We start from the raw sequence: 23,879 nt of genomic DNA, 5'->3' as shown, positions 1-23,879 counted from the left end.
TTCTTATTTAAATCTGTTATAACGACAAGACGCTTTCTTCGCCACGCCATTTAAAGGTACAGCACACCAATAACTACAGTGTTTGTACACGTGAATGGCATCTGCGTTCATTTCAAAGGGAAATGTCCAGTTGTGTCGGTGGTAGAAGTGGCAGTGCAGCCTTGTCTCCACTAGAGGGCAGAACTGCGTCACGTTCAGTTACAAAGGAGGCGGGACTGGAATGTGTCACAATCGGTGAGATTTTATCGTCACAATTCAGAATATTAAAAAAAAAAAAACATGATTGTGGCAATGTAAGGTGCTTATTTTAATAATAAATGAAAAAAATGGTCTAATTTGGATGAAATATTTGGGTCTGTTAGAGAGTAAAAACTCACTTTTCATATGATTTGATGACAAAGATTACATTTTTAAGACCTTTTTCGGTGATATATTTTTGTTGAGCAGGGAAGAGTAAGCATATGGCTGTGGTATGATGCATTCATTAAAAAATATTAAATGAATAGTTATTTTAAATTATTTGTTTGTTTTTTTCCTTAATGTAATATTGACACTGTAATGTCCTGATTAACTTGACTAGCTTATTCTAATAATTATTATTAATATAAATATAATTTACAAATTTTTAATTTTCTATTCTTGATCAATTGTGGAGTAATAAACACAAATCACGTCTTTTTTTTCTTCATGGACTCATAATAATTATTAGTCTTCTCCATTACAAGACCGACAACATATTTAAATATTTCTGAAGTCTTATATGTGTAATCATTAGTGCATATCTTTTTATATTGTATGTAATCATGACACTTTCATTGTTAACATCTTTCGAGATAGTTATTGGTTTTGATCTGGGAGTGTCCTGTATGTATGGTAGCTTTATTAACTTCAGGCCATGTCTTCTCTTTTTGCCTAATTCAATATAATCTCTAATTAAAAGGTCCTCTTCTTTCGGTGTGCAAGTCTTTCATTATTATTTTTTGGTCTATAATTGTAATTTTTTTTTTCAACACCAGATGGCAGCAAACAACATACAGTGTAGTGCATCATACGTTTTTATTTTATTTATCATCATTATTATTATTATTATTTTGTACTGCATTTTGATCTTTGTGATATTATACGGTATTAAATATACGGTACAATTTCAATAATTTAACTGTGACATTTCCATCTGGTAGCCTTTTTTGCTTGCACGTACTCTCATATTCCACAAGATGGCGCTGCTTGCACACCAGACGTCGCTGCCTCGTTTAAAACCAGCTGATGCCAGTCCTGTGTACTCACACATGCTGCACTACTACAACAACAAAAAAATACATATGGATCAAATCTCATTCTAAACTGATCATTATTATCTTTATACATTTATATAGATGTTAGTATCATCCTCACAAACGTGTATATGCACACCGGAAGTCGCGCCCCCACCGCCCCTTCTCTACTTCCTCCAACTCCATTTAACTCATGTCAACGAATCACGTGACTCATAGTATGTATGTGTTAATCTGGGATTTAAAACCAGGAGATTAGCTGTTCAAACCACCACCATTATCTAATCATCCCACCATTAACAGTCAACTAATTAGTCTCGTCACTTGATCTGAATATATATCAAGAAGAAAAAAAATCATAACTGAATTTGAAACGAGACATCTCTACCTACTGATTCTTTGCAGGAGTCCTGTTAGCAGGGGGGCGGAGTTGCTGTCTGTGACGTCACCCGGCGCCTGGTCACGTGCTTCCCCGGTGTCCAATCGTCTTTCCGAGGAGAGCCCATCGAGACCCCCGCAAAGTGAAGACGTAGCGAGGATAGCGCGCTGCAGCCACTACTCACTCCAAAACCACCGTGCATTATAATCCCGATTATTAATTCCTATTATTCTTTTTTGAACCCTGAACCGTCTCTGCAGTCTGCCAACATGTCTGTAGCGGGATTCAAGAAGCAATTCCACAAAGCCACTCAGGTAAGTGAGGACATCCTGCGGAATGTCATGCTGTTTTTTTTTATGATTATTATTTTTAAATGTATTATTTACTGCGTGTGAGGGTGGAGGCATTTGCTGGTGCTGCAGCGCCTTAATCTCAAGTGTTTTATTTCATCGGAATTCCAGCCTTCCATCCTACCCTTCAGATGACATTCTCCATCACGTGACGTGGGCTTGGCGCGTAAAAACAGCCGAATAACGGTTGTTTTTTTTTATCATTATAGTGCACGCGCGCCGCGCTTCACGATGGGGTGTTATGCAATCGTTAAGTGCGACTGGCCGGAAATCCTCTCCTCTCAGCTGCGGCACGCCATGACCTGAGCGCCCTCTAAGCATTTATAGGGCGACGGACACTTCATTAGGCACACCTATATTCATCATCATAATAGTTATTATTGTCATAGTATGGAATCCAATGCAAATCTTTTTTTTTTTTGCTCACTAAAATTACATTTATTCATTACAGTCCCCCCAAAAACACACACACAAAACTTGTTAGGACAAATAGCACCCAACGAAATTGTATTGTATATTTGCATACATAAAAATAGGAGCAATCTATTTTATTTTTAAACAAAAAATAGAATGTTGGGTACAGAAGGAACGTGTAGCATGTTAAGTTCAAATTAATGATTTTATTTAAACATTATTTTTCTGTTTTAATTCTTCTTAGGAAGAAACAGTGTCCCATCACTGATGAGCTATTTTTAGAACAGACCCACAGGCTACTCATGCTATCCTTGGGCCTAATAAGTACCAACTGGTATCTTTTTTCTTTTTCTTTTTTTTACAATGCGCATTAATCAGAGGGAAAAAAATTGATCTTTTGCAGTATCTCATCTTACTTCCACACTCCTTAATTACCACCAAAAAGGAGAGAAAAGTTATTTGGAGGCAATGAACTTCAAAGAGGCATCTCATTTACTGAACTCTGCAAACAGCCACACTCAAAAAAAAAGATAAAGAGCTCATTGCTGGTGTCAGCAAGTATAAACCTTGACTTTTTAAAACCACGGTAAAATTCACACCAGTCATCGGCCTATGCCAAGTAGTAACATTATTAAATAGGGGGTGACTCTCCCGATCGCACGTTGTCTCTTTAGGAACGCTACGAGTCTTACCTTTCTTTCTTTCTATCTTAATAAGCGCCAGCCAACATTTTATGTCACTACGCACTCGTAAATAACAATGATGGCGTACGTCCAAGTAAAGTTTCTACAAAATGTACTAAAGATTTTTGACAAATAAATATCATAGTCATAGTTATGTTAGTAACAACCAAATAAATAAAAAAGAGCAAACTTGTCATGACAGTCGGGGTTCCCTTTAACTCATTCACTGCCATTGACGGTTATAAACGTCATAAAAATCATTTTAATATTTCTATTAGTTTAAAAAATATATATCTACTTTTGTTAACAAGAGCATGAAAACCTAGATTTTTTAAGTTGTACCTTTAGAACAGATATAAAATTTGTGATTAATCGTGAGTTAACTATTGAAGTAATGCGATTAATTCCGGGTAAAAAAATAATAATCGCCTGACGCCCCTAATTTTTATTAATCATCTCGTCAGGCGATTAATTTTTTTATTGTAAATTAATCGCATGACTTCACTAGTTAACAAAAGTAGAATATATATTTTTAAATGTTGTTAATGTACATTTTCATGCTCTTTTTAACAAAAGTAGAAAAAAATGTTAAACTAATAGAAATAATTCAAATGAATTTTTGACGTTTATAGCCGTCAATGGCAGTAAATGAGGTAATCACAAATTTTATCTGTTCTAAATGTACAATCATTTTTTTTATAGGTTTTTATACTCTTGTTAACAAAAGTGGAATATCTTTTTTTAAATGTTGTAAATGTACATTTTCATATCTTGTTAACAAAAGTGGAAAAAAAATGTTAAGCTAATAGAAACGGTTCAAATTCATTTTTGACGTTTATAGCCGTCAATGGCAGTGAATGAGTTAAGCACCACATCGTGTAAACATTAGAATTTAGTGGGATTATAAATGTAGACATCATCACCATCAAATTTGCATCATTTCGAACATTTTCACTCTACGTTGTCATGAGGACGAAATCCTTGCGTTTGCATTCAGACGCACGTCGAAAACACGACGACATTTTCAGAGGTCACAGCTTAATTTCCACAATGATGATCTTGTTGGCGCTCTCGTCTGCTTGTGAGTCATTTACGTTGTTGTTTATGCCCCACTGAGAGGCTTGTACAGGTGATTTAAGGCAAATAGCACTTAAAACAACATCATTACCGGACGCGTTCAACGACGGGAGCTGTTAAATCGGAAGGAGAGAAAAAGCTGCTCTTGCCCGTGAGTTTGTTAATCATCAGCTGATTTCACCGCGCTGGACTTGGATGAAGGGGTTCGAGGGCCGTTGTTTTATTGTCGTCCATTGGCTGCACTTCTCGAGGACTCGTGCATCGCATGTGTGTGTGTGTGTAAGGTTATAATTGTATGAGGCACTGTGGATCAGCATTGTACTTTTTATTGCCTGTCACGCGCTCGCCATATGAAATATTTATTTAACTCATTCACTGCCATTGACGTCAAAAATTCATTTGAACAATTTCTATTAGTTTAAAAAAAAAATCCACTTTTGTTAACAAGAGTATGAAAACCAAAAAAAAAAAAATTTGGACATTTAGAACAGATATAAAATTTGTGATTAATCGTGAGTTAACTAGTGAAGTCATGCGATTAATTACGAAAAAAATGTTATTAATCATCTTATTTTTAAGGATTTTTTATTTTATTTTTAATAATCTTTTCTTTTTAAAAGAGAAAAAGAAAATATAAAAAATTAGGGGTGTCAGGCGATTAATTATTTTTTAATCATAATTAATCCCATGACTTCAACAGTTAACTCACGATTAATCACAAATTTTATATCTGTTCTAAATGTACAATAAAAAAAAAATCTAGGTTTTCATACTCTTGTTAACAAAAGTGGGAAAAAATGTTAAACTAATAGAAATAGTAAAAATGAATTTTTGACGTCTATAGCCGTCAGTGGCAGTGAATGAGTTAATAATTGCACAGAGAATGTTTTAAGTCGCATTTGAACAAGGTTTTCAACAATTAAAAAAATAATAATAATAAAATAAAAAGTAATAAAGTAGTACGTAATACTAAATTGCTAAATTTCTTATTTTGTTTTAAGATGAAGAAGACTTAATGTCAATTCTTACACACTGCATACAAAGAAGTTAACCACAGTAAATGGTACAAAGTAATACAACATTCCAACTCTCATTTGCCAGCAACTTCAAAATCAAAATCTACCAAACAAAAGTAGGGAAAAATGTGTTGTGTTTTTGGTCCAATGAAACCAAGTTTGAAGTTTTTGGACGTTATCCCTCAAGGTTTGCTTGGCGCAAACACAACACTGCTCATCAGCAAAAGAGCAACCATCATGCTTCGGGGCTGTTTTTCTTCAGCTGGAACTGGGGCCTCAGTCGAGGTGGAGGAAATTAGGAACTCTTCCAAATAGCAGAGAGTGTAAAAACAAAACCTTCAGACTTCTGCTAGAAAGCAACAAATGTCAGGAAAACATCCCCAGTTATTCGAGGTGTGCGCACTTGTGCAACTACATTATCTCATTATATATTTAGTTCGCCTCTCAAAAATATTTTTTTTCTATCAAAATTGATTTGTACAGATTATAGGTCATATTAATGATGAAAAAAATTGTTTTTAGCTTGGTCTCTTTTATATATTACAAAAACCTGGCATTTGAACAGGGGTGTGTAGACTTTTTCTATGTGAATCAAACCATCTATCAATCATTCATATATGAATGCAGCGCATATCTAGACCTAACATCAACCTCGCTATCCAGCCAGCATTTCATCTAGCTAGCAAGCTAGCGGTCTCTCATTCAGTTGATCGATATGTCTGTCTAACTAGCTAGCTGGCTAGCTAATTGCTAATTAGCTATCTGTTCACTATTCTGTCATCTATCCTTCTAGCTAGCAAGCTAGCGGTCTCTCATTTGGTTGATCGATCTGTCTGTCTAACCGGCTAGCTGTTCAGCTAATTAGCTATCTGTCCACTGTTCTGTCATCCATCCATCTAACTAACGAGCTAGCGGTCTCTCATTCAGTTGATCGATCTGTCTGTCTATCTAGCTAGCTGACTAGCTAATTAGCTATCTGTTCTGTCATCTATCTTTCGAGCTAGCTCGCTAGCGGTCTCTCATTTGGTTGATCGATCTGTCTATCTAACTAGCTAGCTGGCTAACTAACTAGCTATCTGCCCACTGTTCTGTCATTTATCAGTCAGGCTAGCTGGCTAGCTAGCTGTCCATTGATTAATTGATTGATTGATCGATTGATTGCTCCAGCTATCTGTTGAGCTAGCTAGCGAGCTATCTGTCCACTGGTCGGTCGGTCTATCTAGCTAGCGGTTATCCCATGTGTCACCTACTCATCTATCCTTCAATCTGTCTAACCAACGCCAATTAGACAAAAGACCCCCTTGAGTCCCCTTTCCTGCCATGACCCTGTAATCCAGAGTCCAGACATACACACACACACGCATAGGAGACAAATATGTGATGGTCAAGAGACACGACGGCAGGCTTAGCGGGAACAGATGCATATCCGCGCTAATGGCTAATTACTCCACTGCTCGTCATTTGACTTCATATCCAGCGTTTTAGCTCATATTAATAGTTGTGATTGATTAGTAGCAATACTTCATTTAAGATGTATTGCGTGTTAGCTAATCAAATGGAAAGGCACAGAAGAAGCCAAGGCTGCTTTGTCTTACTGATGTGAAAATCATTGTCATCGATTCCCGTTCAGGTTGTTTCAGCAGAGAATGCAGCAGGAGTTTTTTTTATTTATTAAAATAATAGATTGTATTTAGTCATTTCATGACTTTGTAATTGTCATCTTGAGAGTTGAGAGTCCTCACATTTGCTTTTTCTTTGGCTAATTCTAAGGAGCCAAAAACGGCGATGCTAACAGCGTAAATCTGTAGAGAGGCGGGTTTGGTGTAGGTATGTGTGGATGGGCGTGGCTAATTAATACATTTGAAAAAATATATTATTTTTTATTATATATTTGTGTTAGATTGTATCTTACTTGTATCTTTCTTTGTATCTTATCTATATGTACCCTAATGAAGACAAATGCTATGGACATCTTTGATCATGGATGTTTCAGGACTTTTTACAACAGTTTCTCAGTTTTTAAGAAATCTTCCACTACACCCACTGCAGCACACTTTACAACAAAACTAACGAGAGGCACACGGAAATTGGCTTACGCCTCGCCGGGAACAGATGGCCCGTCCGAAAAATGCTGCAGTGACCTCAGCACCGCGCGTCTGCTAGTCGCTAACTAGCTCGTTAGCTTTGCGCCAAGTCACTCTGTCAGACGTACAGCACGTCAACGCGAGGGACGCGTTCACCTCCTCCTCGCTTACATCACGCCGAGACGGCTCTCTCGGGGACTCGAGGACGCCGCGGCCATTTTGTTGCAGTCTTTCACCAAGCTAATTAATTGATCACAAGTAGAAGCTAGGAAAAGTATGTGTGAAAGGTTTTGTTTTGTATGGGTTAGCTTTACCTCATTACAGAGCAGACGTTTGCTCTGCTTCAGTTCCCTCTAATGTGTGTTGTTTGCACAGAGCTGCAGTTTTTTTTCAGCGCGGCGTGCAAGTGGAATCCCTTATTTTCCTAGTCGGACCATTGTGCGTGTGCGAGCGGCATACTAATACGCGCTTATTGTCGAGGTGTGTGTGTGTCCAATGTTGTTGTGAATGATGGCATAGCTTGCAGGTTTCCATTCGTCCGTTAAGAGTGATTGTTTGGCAGGACGGAATGTGGAAGTGGAGTAGTTGACAGGTATGGGGTGGGGGGGGATGGGGGGGGGGGTAATTCTCGAGGGGCAGCAGATTGTGAGTGGGTGACTCATGCCGCCTGGATGCTCAGCGAGGAGCACTGCAGTACAATGTAAAGTCCATCCAGCTGGGAGATGGCAGATGGGGGAGGAATAGGGGGGATTGTGGGGAGGAGGATAAGAGGAGGTTTTGAGGGGCGGGGTGGGGAAGGGGGGGCTGTTTCCTGAGGAGCTGATGGGGTGGGGGGGGGGTGGGGGGATTCAGAGAGGCTTTCTGCTGAAATGAAAACATAACACAAAGATGATTAAAAGTTGTGGATAGGACTGTCACAAACAAATCTTCGAATCGATGATTCCATCGATGACTTGAGTAATCCGACAACAGCAGCAACATGAGGTTGCATTTTGTGAGAGGCACGAAATGAGCATTCCCGCAAGTTAGCATCGTGTGCAAAAATAACCCTATAAACATCGTAGGCGGGTGTTCTCGCTCGCGATGGTAGGGTACAGTGCTTTAGCCACGTTAGCTCAGATGAGCTGTGCAGTGAATTAGCTACATTAGCTAACGATTAACTCGTTCACTGCCATAGACGTCAAAAATTCATTTGAACTATTTCTGTTAGTTTAACATTTTTTTCCACTTTTGTTAACAAGAGTATCAAAACCTAAAAAAAAAAAAGTACATTCAGAACAGATGTAAAATTTGTGATTAATCGTGAGTTAACTAGTGAAGTCATGCAATTAATTGCGAAAACAATTTAATCGCCAATTAATTGCCTTCAAAAAATATATATATAATCTTTTCTTTTTTTTTAAAAAAAGAAAAATAATCATTTTTTTAATCATTATTAATCCCACGACTTCACTCGTTAACTCACGATTAATCACAAATTTTATATCTGTTCTAAATGTAAAAAAATAAATGTTTGGACTAATATAAATAGTTCAAATGAATTTTTGACGTCTATAGCCGTCAATGGCAGTGAATGAGTTAAAAAGCAAAATTCATCCTACCTTACCAGATCCCATAGAGGAACACAGAAAGGCCCCAAAATGAGTTCCCAAATGTGGTTTTAAAATAATTAATGATAGTTTTGGGGCATTCGTTTTTGTGTCGGACAAATTATGTGGCTAACAGAGTTAGCCGAATTTTTCACAGTTGTGATTTGGAAGCAAACACATAGCCTCTGTTACCTGAATGCTAACATAAAATGGACAAAAACAGTTGAGTTTAATTTGAAATTGTATTTAAGGTACTACTACTAATTAAAAAAAAAAAACATTACAAGGTTCATATAGAAAAAAATATGTACGGCAGTCTGAAAGATGTCTTTGAAGTCTGGCCGTTCTATTCCGCTAACATCCACGCAACCTGTCATTTCACTCTCGTGTGAACGAATACAAAGTGGTTTTATTGCGGTCATGTCATGTAAACGATCAAGTTAATCATGTGTTCGGTGCCGACATGTCGGAGGACAAAACATCCTGTCGCTAATGTTCTCCCCTCGCACACGCGCACACCGCGTTGTTACACGATAGCGATATGGCTTCCGTCCAGCGGTGCGTGTCCCATCAAGCCACTCGCACCTGCAGCACTTTCCCTACTCCTCTTTGTGATTTACCTTTTGGCCTGCTACCCGTCGGCAGTATTTTATTTTGAAATGGCTTGGTCAGAACCAACAAAAAGCCCAAAAATGGTCACAATAACGCCTAGGGGTTAAAATTATTAACTAAGGTTCCACTTCCCTTTTTTGACCACAGTAAAGTCTTCAATTTGACTCATGACTTTCCCCTCTGATGTTTTTTTTTTTTTTTTTTGGGACAAAGACACATCAGTCAGGCTGCTGATTTGCTGCCTTGTTTTTAGACAGTGCGCTACTGTTACTGCTAAGCGATCAATACTGCAGCACTTTACGGCGCCGTTCTTCTGGGGTGCCAACCCAAAGGACCAAAATGAGATGAAACAACAACGGTGCCGTTTAAAGCAAGTGTGGCAACACGAAGGCCACACGCATACCGTTTATGGCCCGCAACAATATTTGGCAACGGGAGCCCCAAGACACTTGGACGTGAATATGAATCGACAGCAGAAGGTTGCGGAATGTCAAAATGGCGGCGGCCTGAGATGAATGAAAATGGGCGGATTCATCTGCTTTGTTTTTATTCCCCAATATTAATCAGCATACCATGTTTAGACTAGACTAGACTACATTTGCGGTTTGACTTTCACTTTCCAGCCAAAATGGCAGACTTCCTGTCTTTTTGGGCGTGGCTTCTTGAATTTTTTTTTTCGGGGTTTACTCATGGTAGGAATTCCTAAGTGAATTTTCAAAAACTAAAATTCAGCACAATTCTCTTTGACAAGTCAACTTTTGAAGGAGGAAGACGCTGCATCCTCAAATGAAAATGTCAGACTTCCTGTTTTCTTTTCGGGTTCTTGAGACATTTTTGTGGCTTGTGGGTCTACTAAATGTAGACATGCATACCAAATTTTATCTTACTAAATTAACCAGTCTTTGCAGGGTGAATTTAAAAAAAAAACTTTTTAAGTAAAATTCCTCTCAATTTCTCGGAATGCTCACTTCAAACCAAAATGGCAGACTTCCCGTGTTTTTTATGGGATGTGTTCTTGAGACTTTTTTGTTAGTTGACCTCTGACAGGCGTGCCTACCAAATTCCATGTTCCTAAGTAAAACTGCTTTTGGGGGCTGATTTTTTTTTTTTATTATCTCAAATTCCTCTCAGTTTTTCAGACCTATCTGTCTTTGAAGGATCTGTTGAAATATGTTCACTTCAAACCAAAATGGCAGACTTCCCGTGTTTTTTATGGGATGTGTTCTTGAGACTTTTTTGTGGGTCTACCCATGAGGGTCATGCCTACCAAATTCCATGTTGCTAAGTGGAACAGCGTTTAGGGGCTGAATTTTCAAAAAAATCAAAAATTCCTCAGTTTCTTAAAGCAGTCTGTTTTTGAAGGATCTCTCGAAATGCTCACTTCAAACCAAAATGGCAGACTTCCCGTGTTTTTTACGGGATGTGTTCTTGAGACTTTTTTGCTGGTCTACCCATGAGGGACATGCCTACCAAATTCCATGTTGCTAAGTAAAACAGCCTAAAGGGGCTGAATTTTCAAAAAATCCAAAATTCCCCCGTTTTTCAGACCAATCTCTCTTTGAAGGATCCGTTGAAATATGTTCACTTCAAACCAAAATGTCACACTTCCCGTGTTTTTTATGGGATGTGTTCTTGAGACTTTTTTGCTGGTCTACCCATGAGGGACATGCCTACCAAATTCCATGTTGCTAAGTGAAACAGCGTTTAGGGGCTGAATTTTCAAAAAAATCTAAAACTCCCCCGTTTTTCAGACCAATCTGTCTTTGAAGGATCCGTTGAAATATGTTCACTTCAAACCAAAATGGCAGACTTCCCGTGTTTTTTATGGGATGTGTTCTTGAGACTTTTTTGTGGGTCTACCCATAAGGGACATACCTACCAAATTCCATGTTCCTAAGTGAAACTGCTTTTGGGGGCTGAATTTTCAAAAACTATAAAATTCTTCACAATTCTTTAATCCATTTTTGAAGGCCTTTCAGAGATTTCAAACCAAAATGTCTGACTTCCTGTGTCTTTTTGGGCATGGGTTATATAGACTTTTTGGTGGGTCTACCCATGAGGGACATGCCTGCCAAATTCCATGTTGCTAAGTGAAAATGCCTTTTGGGGCTGAATTTTCAAAAAACTATCAAATTCTTCACAATTCTTTAGTCCATTTTTGAAGGCCTTTCAGAGATTTCAAACCAAAATGTCTGACTTCCTGTGTCTTTTTGGGCATGGGTTATATAGACTTTTTGGTGGGTCTACCCATGAGGGACATGCCTACCAAATTCCATGTTGCTAAGTGAAACTGCTTTTGGGGGCTGAATTTTCAAAAACTATAAAATTCTTCACAATTCTTTAGTCCATTTTTGAAGGCCTTTCGGAAATTTCAAACCAAAATGTCTGACTTCCTGTGTCTTTTTGGGCGTGGGTTATATAGACTTTTTTGTGGGTCTACTCATGATAGAAATGCCCACCAAATGTCATGTGTTTAAGTGAACCGCTCTTCAGGGGCTGAATTTTGAATGAAGCCTTATGTGTTTTTCTCGCCATTGGCCCCTCCCCCCTTTTGTGCTTGACTCAGCTGAGCCACTTCCATTGAAAAAATGGACTCCCCTCGCTCGCGGTTTTCTTTCTGCGCATCCAAATGAGTTGAAAAGCCCCCCCCCCACGTGCAAGGTCGGCCCGTTCCCTGGCATCATATTTGTTCCTGGGGGTTGATAGCGGACGGCCGCTGACGGTAACGAGCCTATTTTGAGCCGGTCGCGACGGGAGAGCCGTGAGCTCACTTCGTTTATGGCGGCGAAAGGAAAATGGCGCGTTGTTTGCCGAGTGAAGATGAAGAAGTGAAGATGTGCCGTTCCTCTGGCAGCATCAGTATTCAGGCCATGGCTGATGTTTTATTCAGCACGTGGAACATCCCGGGGCGTCCACTTCTGCGGGGAAGAGCGGATTGAAGGCTCTGAAAGGGAAATTATTGGGATGTTGTTCGGATCCAATTACCGGCTTCATAATAGAAATGGAAATACAGTGAGGATTTCACAAAACAATTGGAGACGTGGACTCGTCAGACCGCAGCACGCTTTTCCACTTTCAGTCCACCTTAGCAGCTCGGTCCAGACCTACAGAGAATTCTTCATCATCATCATTGGATGCATTTGCAAACTGTTCAAAGAAATTAGAAACTGCTTTTTTGATGCGCATAATGATATGTTCGCTGAAGCAAGCCCCTTCGCTCCCGGCTGTTTTACTGTATTTTGACAGATTTTTGCAAGGTCCACAGAATATTCTGTTCTATTGCTATAAAAACATGGAACCTACCAAAATAAATATTAGAGTCTCTTCTTTCATCAGGAAAAAAAAAATATTTATATCCGTTTCCATTTTGCAGCAATTAGCATTCGAATATAGCCAAGTTTCATCATTATTCACAAACCTGTTGAAAACAATGGCAAAAAGAGCTTGTTGCATATGCCCTGGATGATCTCTTATACTCTGCTGCCACCTGCTGGCCATTTTTTGTAATAACTACCACTGCTTTAAGCCACCTCTTCAGGTCAGAAGCTGTATCTAAGCCTATTGTATTCTTTAGCATAACAAAGAAAACATCAAATAAAAGTTTTTGGGACTGAAGGACAAAGTATTTAAAAAAACGTATTTATACGTTTTGGGTTTGAACGAGTTAAGCGACGTTAGTTACTGTAATCCTCTAACAAAATACATTTTTGCTGTGTGGCCAGGCACTCTAGAGACCCTGCTACACCAATGAAAAAAAAAAAAAAAGTGTTTTTACATAATGTGCCGTCGTCGCCGGAGGACGTCAGAGGTTTCAGCGTGCTCGTAAGGACCCGCACGGTCATCATTAATCCCCCTGAGGTCACCGGTGTCATCATTTCCTAATTGAACGGAGGCCGCTTGACACTTTATTCCATCTTCATTCAGTCTTCGCGATTGGCTTAGCGCGTTGCTGAAGGGCACGACCATATATGTGGTGTTTACAGCCTGCGAGACCTTGCAGGTGCATATCGGCAGGATGGAAGTTCAACCGACGGTTAAGCAGAGGTCGGGAATTTAAGGACTCGGTGTGGCTTGGAGTTCGGCCATTTTGGTTAGAATCGGCCACTGGAGGGTCAAATGTCATGCGGTTCCGATTAAAAATTTGAACGGCCTGACACCCCTAATATAAATATATAATATTTATTTTAAAAAATTTACTATTTTATCGTTTACGATAAATGAAGTAAAATATAAAATATATTATTATTTATAATAACAAATTTTCACCAAGTTGAGTATTTAAAAAAAAAAAAATGCATCAAATATTATTGTATAATCTACCAGATTAAAAGAATGGAATGTTCCCAATGACAGAAAAACAAAACTGTGACCTCACGTTTCTTGCACTTTTCGAGGTTTAAAAGCGACCACGACGAGATGGCATTTGTTCTGCCACGTGCCCAACATGACATCCGCCCTCCCCAGCGGCCCTCAAACGGGATGATTCCGCCGGGATTATTCCCTCATTAATCCCACCGTGGTGGTTTTGCATCCTATTGACTGAGAACGTGCGCGGCCTTAATCTTAGCCAACGTGCACGCGTGACTGCGCCCACTCACTCTGTCATGTGTTGAGTTTAATCGTAACTTCACTGTGATTTCACTTTTTATAGCTCTTATACGTACTACATTATATTTGTAATGAACAAAGAACGGGAAACAGGAAGCGGAAATACGGAGCAGCCTTCCAAATTAAAAGCATGGATTTCAAAACGAGATATAATTAAACATCACACAATAAACAGCTTGAGGGATTCTTAACATGCGCTCTAAAAACAGTTGGGTGAAAAATAACCCAACTTTGGGTCCAAAATGAACCGATCTTCTACTTGGGTCAATTTGACCCAACTTTGAGACAACTCATAAATATTGGTCAGAATCTTTACTTGGGTCATTTTGTATAAAACAACCCAGAAAGTTGGGTCAAATTGACCCATAAAGTGGATCGGTCCATTTTTGATCCATAATTGGGTTATTTTTGACCCAACAGTGTGGGAGATATTACTAAATGACTTAACTACTGAATTTACTATTGTATTGAATTGAATTCTTTGCACTTCATTGTATTCCTTAAAAATATATATATTTTTTTCATTGGGACTTTTTTTCTGGCCACTGGATTAATTGTTTAATCTTTTTTATCGGTTCATTGTAAATTCATTTTATCGTGTGCTCCATGAAAAATGACTTTTATGAGCAAATTGAAAAAATATAATTGCCATTCATTTAATTCAATTTAAAGAAATTTGCTGCACTTGGTATCGGCGAGTACTGAAGATTTGAGTATTGGTATCGGTTTAAAAAAAAAGTGGTATCGAACATCCCTAGTAAAAACAGATGTTTGCAAATATCTTATTTTGATTAAACACAGAAGATAATCGATCTTCTTTCGTCAAGGACTACAGAAATCAGTGAACAATGACTGTTGATATGCTGAAATCAGAGGATTTGGACAATAAAAAAAATGGCTTCAAACGATTACTCGATTATTAAAATAGTTGCGGATTCGTTTGATCATCGAGAATTTGTCGATGAATCGATTAATTTTGACAGCTCTACGAGCCGGGTTGTGGTTGCGCTTTCGCATCTTCCCGACACACGACCTCAAAAAAACAATTCCAAACAAAGTCCATTCTATCATATCGAGTTACATGAATGGAAAACACGATTTGTGACGAAGCGATAGATTTGATGAAATCTAAACCGAAGCAGACTGCAGATGATACAAACCCAAGCAGACATAACTCTTCACATTTTACCTCTTTTATTAGGTCACCAGCCCCCGCTTTATTATTTTTGGCAAAGGATGGTTGCGTTCCGATCGAACGTCCGCAGTGAAGAAGAATCTGTTTTTCTTCCTCTTTTTTTTTTTCCCTTCTCTTTATTGATCCGAGTATGAACGCGCGGCTGCTTCTTGTCCTCCAGGGTTGCATGAGAGCGCGGCTCGCTTGAAGCTCCCGCAGAAGACGATTTGTCTTCATCGGGCCGCGCGATAATGAATCTTCTCGCAGGCCAGACGCCATCTTTGCGGCTTCACTCTGCTAAATGTGTGAAGCGCTCGGGGAGTCGCAGTCAGCTGCTTTATTTTGGGCTTCCTCATTGGCTCGGCCTAAAATTTGTATTTCATTGATTTTTTTTTTAATAATACATATTTATGCAATTAAAATATATATTTGGAGGATTTGTTGTGTCTATAACATTTTGTAGTTTTTTTTTAGTGCGTCATAAAAAAAATGGAGGATGTGAGCGTGTGTTAGTGTTTAGTCACATGTTGAGTCACTCACTAGACGCGAGGGTGATTAAGTGAATCATCGCTTTTATTTATGGTCTTGTCTTCATCTCGCTTGTGGATAAAGGGACCCCCCCCATAAAAAATACTCTTTTTTTTTTTTTTTATGTACCTGACTCAACCTTAAAAAAATGTTATATGTGACCTCACTATTCTAAAAATAACATTCTAATTAATTCTAGTTATGCAGCAAAATCCAGCCATTTTTATCCATCTCAGGGGGGGGGGCGGCCATTTTTGCCACTGGCTGTCGACTGAAGATGACGTCAATAGTGCTCAGGGCAACGACCAATCACAGCTCACCTTTTTCCTGAAGCTGTGATTGGTTGTGACCCGAGACCTGAGCAACTGTGATGTCATCACTGATCCGTATATAAGAGCGAATAGGCGGCCATCTTTAATTTAAAAAAAATATGTATACAAGTTTCCTCCTGTAAACATCATTAACTCATTCACTCCCAGCCATTTTCACTGAAGCAACCCCCTTCGCTCCTGGCTGTTTTCCTGGATTTTGACTGATTTCTCAAGGCCCACAGAATATTGTTTTCTTTTGCTATAAAAACACATATATTGTATATTTATATGTGTTTCCATTTTTGCAATAATTAGCATTAGAATATAGATAAATTTTATCATCATTCACAAATCTCTCTAAAAAAGTGAGGAAATGAACTTGTCGCCACATGGCCCTGGCTGATCTCTTATACTCTGCTGCCACCTGCTGGACGTTTTTTGTAATAACTACCATTGCTTTCAGCGTTCTCTTAAGGTCAGAGGCTGCATCAAAGACCATGGCAATTAGGGGTGAGAATCTTTGAATGTCCGATTTTTGGGTCTGCGATTCGATTCAGAATCGATTTTCGATTCAGAAAGATTTTTGATTTTAAATGATTTGACTGACAGTATAAAATAATTTAAATAAAATTGATTTTTTTAAATCTATTCTGAATCGTGCTAAATGAGAATCGCGATTCCTATGAGATTTATTTTTGATTTTTTGGCACACCCCTAATAAAATAGAATGTTTTGATATGTTTTTGGGAGCAAACGAGTTGAGCATAGAATTTATACATGTATTTAAGGCAAGTTATAAAATGTCTGAAGTCTTCTTGTTTATGTTTAACAAATTTAAAACATGATAAATTGTGCTGTTTCTATTGAGTATTGTCTCAAATTTTCACAAATTTCGATGCTGTAAATGTATAGGATCGTATGCCAAGAAACGTTTCTTGGGAGGAGCAACATGGCGGCCGCGCGGCTTCAAAAGTCTTGGCCTATTGATTATCTAGTAATATATTCAGTGGATGGCATTTTCATGCGAAAGCAAGTGACAAAATGGCCACCTTCTGATATTGTTTAAAAAATGCTGAATTTTCATTTTCCACTAACGCAATCTTAATCCGAATGCCGTATTTAGACTAGCGGGGCTAATTTTTTAGGGGGGTGTTGACTTCCCCTTCGGCAAAATTCAGGCCGACTACAATCGTTTTTAATATTGTCCGATTTAATCGAGTCAGCCATTTAATGGGTGGGATCCTTGTATATCTGATATACAGCATGCGGCGGCCATGTTGTCATTTCTACAACTCGAGCGCATCAAGCCCAAATGCGCGCTGCTGCCAAAAACAAAAATAACCTCCTGCACATGCCCAACATGCTTTTGTAAAACCTCTTTCATGTGTGAGCTATCTTCCTCTCACCATCATCATCATCATCGTGCATCCCATCCACACACACACACACACACACACGCACGTAGGGTGCCAGCTGGTTGCCTCCCCCGCCGACGTATCGCCACAGGGACGGACGGACGGTGCCGGAGTCTGCGTTCGGCTCTCGGGCGACGTTCTCACGGCTATTGTTACATAAGCCAAGGATTGGACATCACGTGACCAACACGCAGTAAAAACATGGAGGACATCTGTGTCGTCGTTGAAAATCAAATAAGAGTGCGGCTCACTTGACTTGTTCGAAATTAGCCAGAGTGAGCGTAAAGTTGAATGTAACGCCCCCCCCCCCCCCACCCCAACGGTTGCCGATTGTACTGTATGTCGGGATGGATGAGCATCATCCTAAAAAGTGAGTGCCCGCCCGCGTGCTGGCTTCGGGGTTTTCAAAGGACAAATGGATTCCCCTTGATTCTGTGAAGTCCTAACCGGAGGACGAATAATGTTTGCTCCCGTCTGGGTCGTCACTGTCGTCATCTCTATTTTCGTAGATGGCGCATGGGTGTTAAAAACGCCACGTTTTGACTTTGATTGAGCATGTTTTGGTAGCAGAAAGTAAGACTAGACCTTATAACAGCAGGTCTAAGTTGTGGTGCAGGTGGCGATTTTGGTGATGAGACAAATTCTGTGCTCCACTGATGTGAGGCTGTCTTTGTATTTCATTCATGATTATCACAACATGCATCGAACCCTTTCAATCGTTGTAGAAATCAATTCATGAAACCGGGGGTCTTGTAAAGTGCTGCGAGGCCGAATCTAAAAGTCCCTCTTTTGTGTCTCTCTGTGCATTCACAATTTGTTTTTAGAAATTAATATATTTTTTACATGTTTATTTTCATTTTTTAGATGAAATATTATTTATAATTATTTTTTAATTTAATTTAATTTAATTTAATTTAATAATAAATATTACATAAATAATAATTTTATAACAATATAATAATAATTAAATATTCAAAATAAAATGAGTCTTTATTTTTCTCAGAAAAAGAGACAAAAGATGATAAAAGGTTGTTTTTTTAACCTAAAAATGTCCACGTGTCCACAAAATTGCCCAAAAATGTCAGAAATTTGGTGCCAAAAAGACAGAAAAAAAGTTTTTAAAAAAAAAGAGAGAGGCAGAAAATTACCATAATATGGCCATAAAATTTCAAAAAATGTCAGAAATTTAACAAAAGGGCAGAAAAGTCTAAAAATGTCGGCAAATGTAGGTGAGAACAATTACAAGATGTTTTGTACTGAGTCATTGTAGAAATCCATTCATGAAACCAGCAGTCTTGTAAAGTGCTGAGAGGCCCGATCTAAAAGTCTGTAACCTGCGGTTCTGGAGCCACATGTGGCTCTTTCGTCCCTCTTTTGTGGCCCTCTGTGGATCCTCCCCCCAAAAATTTGATTTTTTTTTTTTTGATGAAATATTATTATATTATAATTAAATAACAAATAAAAATTAATAATTAAATACTGTTCAAAATGTTAGTCTTTATTTTTATTTTTGTCAAAAAAAGAGACACAAAGGATAGTTGTTTTTTTTTTACCTAAAAATATCCACAAAATTGCCAAAAATGTCAGAAATTTGATGACAAAAAGGCAACAACAACAAAAAAAGCCATAAAATGTCAGGGCAAAAAGAAAAGACAAAGAGAGGCAGAAAATTACCATAATAAGCCCATAAAATTGTTTAAAAATGTCAGAAATTTGACAAAAAAGTAAAAAAATAAAAATAAAAAAAAAAGCTGTCCTGCCATTGGTTCAGAGCATTCAAGGGCCAATCGGATATCTTAGCTGGGCGTGCAGTCAACATGTCACACGTCAGTGAATGTCGTGCAAGACACAAGATGCTGCATTCAAAGTCCTATATTAGCGTCGGAATTCATGGTACCGGCATGTTACTTGTTAATACTCACCGATACCACTGTTTTAACGCAGTATCGGGACCTCTTTCGATACCAGTATCGGTATCAGAACAACACTAGTAATCATTGATAACGTTTCTTTGCTGTTTTCCATCTAAAATAGCATCAACATTCGCTTCTTTAATTCATTCCAAAAAGATTTCTGTCGAAGGTCTTCTTCTCTCTTGACGGTAGCTCGACTTAATCACTTGGTGGGGCGACAGTTGGTTGGTTACATTGAAAGGTGTTGTAAGACAGGTGGGAAGGACTCCCTGTTTTCTTCCAGCAGTCCCTCGGAATAGCCTCGCTAATCACTCTTGTCGTTTTTAATCTCCCTCGTCCACACCGCGTGTGTATTTAAAGGCAGGAAGCCTCCGATTAAAGCTCTGAACAGGAAGGGGAGGGTAGTAGTAGATGGGGCGGGGGCTGGGGGGGAGTTTGAGCGGCGTGCGACCTCACATTGGGAGCCATGTGAGCCGACATAATGCTAAGATGGTTGCAGGTTTTATGGTCCAAAAAAAATAAATGAGGTCAGGAGACAGGAGGATGCATTCGGTCCTTGGACAACAGCCGGAATCATGAGCTCTCTCGGAAACTGGCAGGTTGAGGTTCGGGGTCTTGTTGAGGGGACCATAACAGTGCTCAGGATTCGGTTAATGAAATAAAATATTAATCACGATTATTTTGGTAATGATTGAAATCACGATTAGAACGATCTTTTTTTGGGGGGGGGGGGGTACAAAACAAGAAAATGTTTGTTTTTTTTAACTAATAAAAAATATTAGGACAAATACAATTCTTTGAAACACCATAATTATGTTATTGTTTTGGATTAAACCAAATTTATTAAATTATTTATTTAAAAAAAATTTAAAGGGTGCAAATGTATCAATATAAACAACTCAAAAATTTGTATTAATACTTTTTTTTTTTTTTACAACGATGCTGATTTTGTAATTGTGGAGCGTCACAGTTGAAATTGAATTTCGATAAAATGGTGTAAATATAAATTAATATTTAAGTTGTACATGATAAAATGAACTTCCGACCATCACGTTCTGTAGACGTAAAAAGCAGGATTTAAAAGGATTTGACATTCAATCATCTTCAGCAAAAACTAGGGTGACCTTGAAATACTTCCTGTTTTCATTCTTCTTCTTTCACATTTGCAGTGTCAAACGAGATAGTTTGCCGCCATCTAGTGTCCAAAAGTAGAATTACACCCAAAAATAAACAGGAGACAAAAATAAATAGTGTGGAAAAACTGTGTTTTTTTTTTGTTTTTTTTTAAATCAACAAAATAGCATAACAGGAAGTGGAATTCGAAATGCAAAAAGCACAGCAAGAACACGCACGATTCTAATCATCAAGTGAAATCCTCCAAATATTTCCTTCCCGTTCTTCTCCTCCCATCAGGCGTCCGTAGATCGCCGGGTCACGTGTCCTCCGGCGTTGGCTGACGATGCGGGTGATTCTGGGCAATGAGAGATAGCGAGGTCGCTTGCTCGCTTGCCCGCGGCTCTTCCTCTCCGCATTTAGCCCATTTAATCCCGTCTGATTGGGTGCGTGTGGGCGCCAGGTGCAGGAAGGGATGTGGCGCCTGGAGCGGTTCCATCGGTGCAACTTAATGGAGCAAAAGTTTCACTAAACTGTTTAGTTGGCACAAAAAATAGGAATTAATTACATCAATGACGTTGGGGGGGGGGGGGGGTCATGGTTATATATAAGATCACGATTGCCAATCAATTAATCAATTGATTGTTACACTATTGCATAATTGTTTTTACTGCTTAATTATTGCCTTTTTTTCTATTATAATTGATAAACATGGAAAGATATCTGAATGTATTTTTATTTTCAATTATGTTTTTTGTATGATAATAAAATAATTTAAAATGGATTTTTTTAAACTGTTGTGGATTAGACAGGAAAGTTTTTTTTTTTTTTACATTTCAATTATTGTTTGGTTTTAATGTAATGGCTTAACCCTAACCTAGTTAATTATTTTATTTTAAGACATCAAGATTTGCTATACTTATTAATTACTGATTGATTTTTTGGGGGAAAAATACTACTTACCCATTAAAAAAAATACAAAATAATTCATTAAAAAAAATATATATATATATATATATATATATATATATAATAACATTTTGTCACTTTTCACTTACTAGTTTATTTTTATCAAATGTGTAATTTTTTGAATGAAAACAGACTTTACAAATCAAATTGAACATCAGTTTGTGTGTGTGTTTTTTTTAACTTTGCTATTACTTTTTATATGTAATTTTAACATTAAAATAGATCAAATGTAAATTGACCAACATATTAAGCACATAATATAATGACTTCATTTTATTTTTCAATTTATTGGATCTTTTTTTGTTAAATAAAATATATATATATATATATATATATATATAAGATTGTTTTTTTAAACAAACGTTGGTTTTTTTTTGCCAAGATTTCAATTCCAATCACTGGCTGTTTTTATTAAAAATAAATAAATAAATAATCTATAATTAATTGAATAGTTGTCACATCCACATGTATCAATGCATATTTGTCTATTTGAAGAGGCCTTTCTTGTTTCTTTATTTAAATACCACATTATGCTATAACGCATGTTTAATTGAAAAAAAAAAAAAAAAAACTTTCTAATGCTTGCGAGTCTGGATCACAATGCCAGACTGATTACAAACACAACGAGGGGATCATTCGCCTTATCTTTATTTGTCAGTCTTCAGCCGGTGTTACGCTCCACAATTACACTCATTATATGTCTCAATCAAGCTTATTTGTATTTAATCTAATACTATTTCCCTCCCTTATCAAAAGCGCGTTCCTTCAACATGTACACTATTAATGCAAAAAAAAAATGAATCAGCGAGCAGCCGCAGCGTTGATTTACAAAGCAGATAAGAATTATCGTGTGTACCTGACGAGCCCGGCGAGGGGCAGATAACCGTCTCCATGGCAACCGGCGTGGATGGAAGAAAGTCGGGGAGTGATGTGCGCGAATGGATGTAGACTCGAGCGCGTGTGCGCGTGCGTGCGCGCGTCTGTGTCTTTTTTGTAGAAATGACTCATAGAGCACACAAATCCTCAGGAAGTCTTACGCGGCGTAAACTGCTGTCACGGGCTTAACTGTAGAAGACCCCCGACCACCACGCCCCCCCCCCCCCTCATCCATCCTCCACTGTATAACAAGTCTTCCTTGGTTCTCTCATGGCAACGAGCCTTTTTGTCACCGTCCGTCTCATTCAGTCCTCTGAAGGCAGTGTGTGCGTGCGTGCGCCCTCATTGTGTCAGATCGCTGCCCCCCCCCCCCCACCCGCTCCAGGCGACTGTTTAGGAGGAAGGAATATGAATGATTGACAGCCCAGACTTGCGTGTGTACGTTCACGTCAGGAGGAAATTCACATTTCATATCTCATAGCCTTAATACATATTTTTAGACAGGCTGGATTTTATGCCTCATCTTTTGGCACCAACCGGAGAAAACTAATTATTATTATAATTATTATTAATAAGACTAGTTGTACTAATATAATCACAGAAAGAGGAATGAACTCATTCACCGCCATTGACGGCTATAAATGTCAAAAAGTTATTTCAACTATTTCTATTAGTTTAACACCCCCCCACACACACACACACACACACACTTTTGTTAACACGAATATGAAAACCTAGAATTTTTTTACTGTACATTTAGAACAGATATCAAATTTGTGATTAATCGTAAGTTAACTATTAAAGTCAAGCGATTAATTATAATAAAAAAATGTAATCGCCTCTTGCCCCTAATTTTTAATCTTTTTTTTTTTTTTTATGAATTTATGGCAGTGAATGAGTTCACTGCCATTGACGGCTATAGACGTCAAAAATTCATTTGAACTATTTCTATTAGTTTAATATTTTCCCCCCACTTTTGTTAACAAGAATATGAAAACCTAGAATTTTTTTACTGCACATTTAGAACAGATATAAAATTTGTGATTAATCATAAGTTAACTATTAAAGTCAAGCGATTAATTACAATAAAAAAAATAATAATTGCCTCTTGCCCCTAATTTTTTATCTTTTAAAAAAAAAAAAGAATTTATTGACGGCTATAGACGTCAAAAATTCATTTGAACTATTTCTATTAGTTTAATATTTTGTTCCCCACTTTTGTTAACAAGACTATAAAAACCTATAATAATAAAAAATATATACATTTAGAACAGATATAAAATGTGTTATTAATCGTGAGTTAACTAGTGAAATCATGCAATAAATTACAATAAAAAAATGTAATCACCTGACGCCCCTAATTTTTAATAAGCTTTAATTAAATAAAAATAAAAAAAGATTTAAAAAAGAAAAGAGTAGTAAAAATTAGGGGCGTCAGGCGATTAAAATTTGTTATCGAAATGATATCGCATGACTTCACTAGTTAACTCACGA

At 37.9% G+C, this 23,879-nt stretch overlaps 1 protein-coding gene across 4 annotated transcripts in view; it reads left to right on the top strand.

Annotated features, from left to right (window-relative positions):
• Positions 1 to 1,772: 1,772 nt before the first annotated feature.
• The window catches only part of sh3gl2a (SH3 domain containing GRB2 like 2a, endophilin A1), a 35,699-nt gene continuing 13,592 nt past the window's right edge, over positions 1,773 to 23,879 (top strand). For all 4 annotated transcript variants that reach the window (XM_077570750.1, XM_077570749.1, XM_077570748.1 and 1 more), the window contains exon 1: positions 1,773 to 1,967. In XM_077570750.1, coding sequence (XP_077426876.1) covers positions 1,923 to 1,967 — 45 coding nt within the window. In that variant the 5' untranslated portion in view covers positions 1,773 to 1,922. The remainder of the gene's footprint in view (positions 1,968 to 23,879) is intronic.

Source organism: Vanacampus margaritifer, chromosome 7 (genome assembly GCF_051991255.1).
Source record: "Vanacampus margaritifer isolate UIUO_Vmar chromosome 7, RoL_Vmar_1.0, whole genome shotgun sequence".
Classification (NCBI taxonomy): domain Eukaryota; kingdom Metazoa; phylum Chordata; class Actinopteri; order Syngnathiformes; family Syngnathidae; genus Vanacampus; species Vanacampus margaritifer.
Note: the sequence above shows the minus strand (reverse complement) of the source record. Positions and strands in the feature narration are given on the sequence as shown.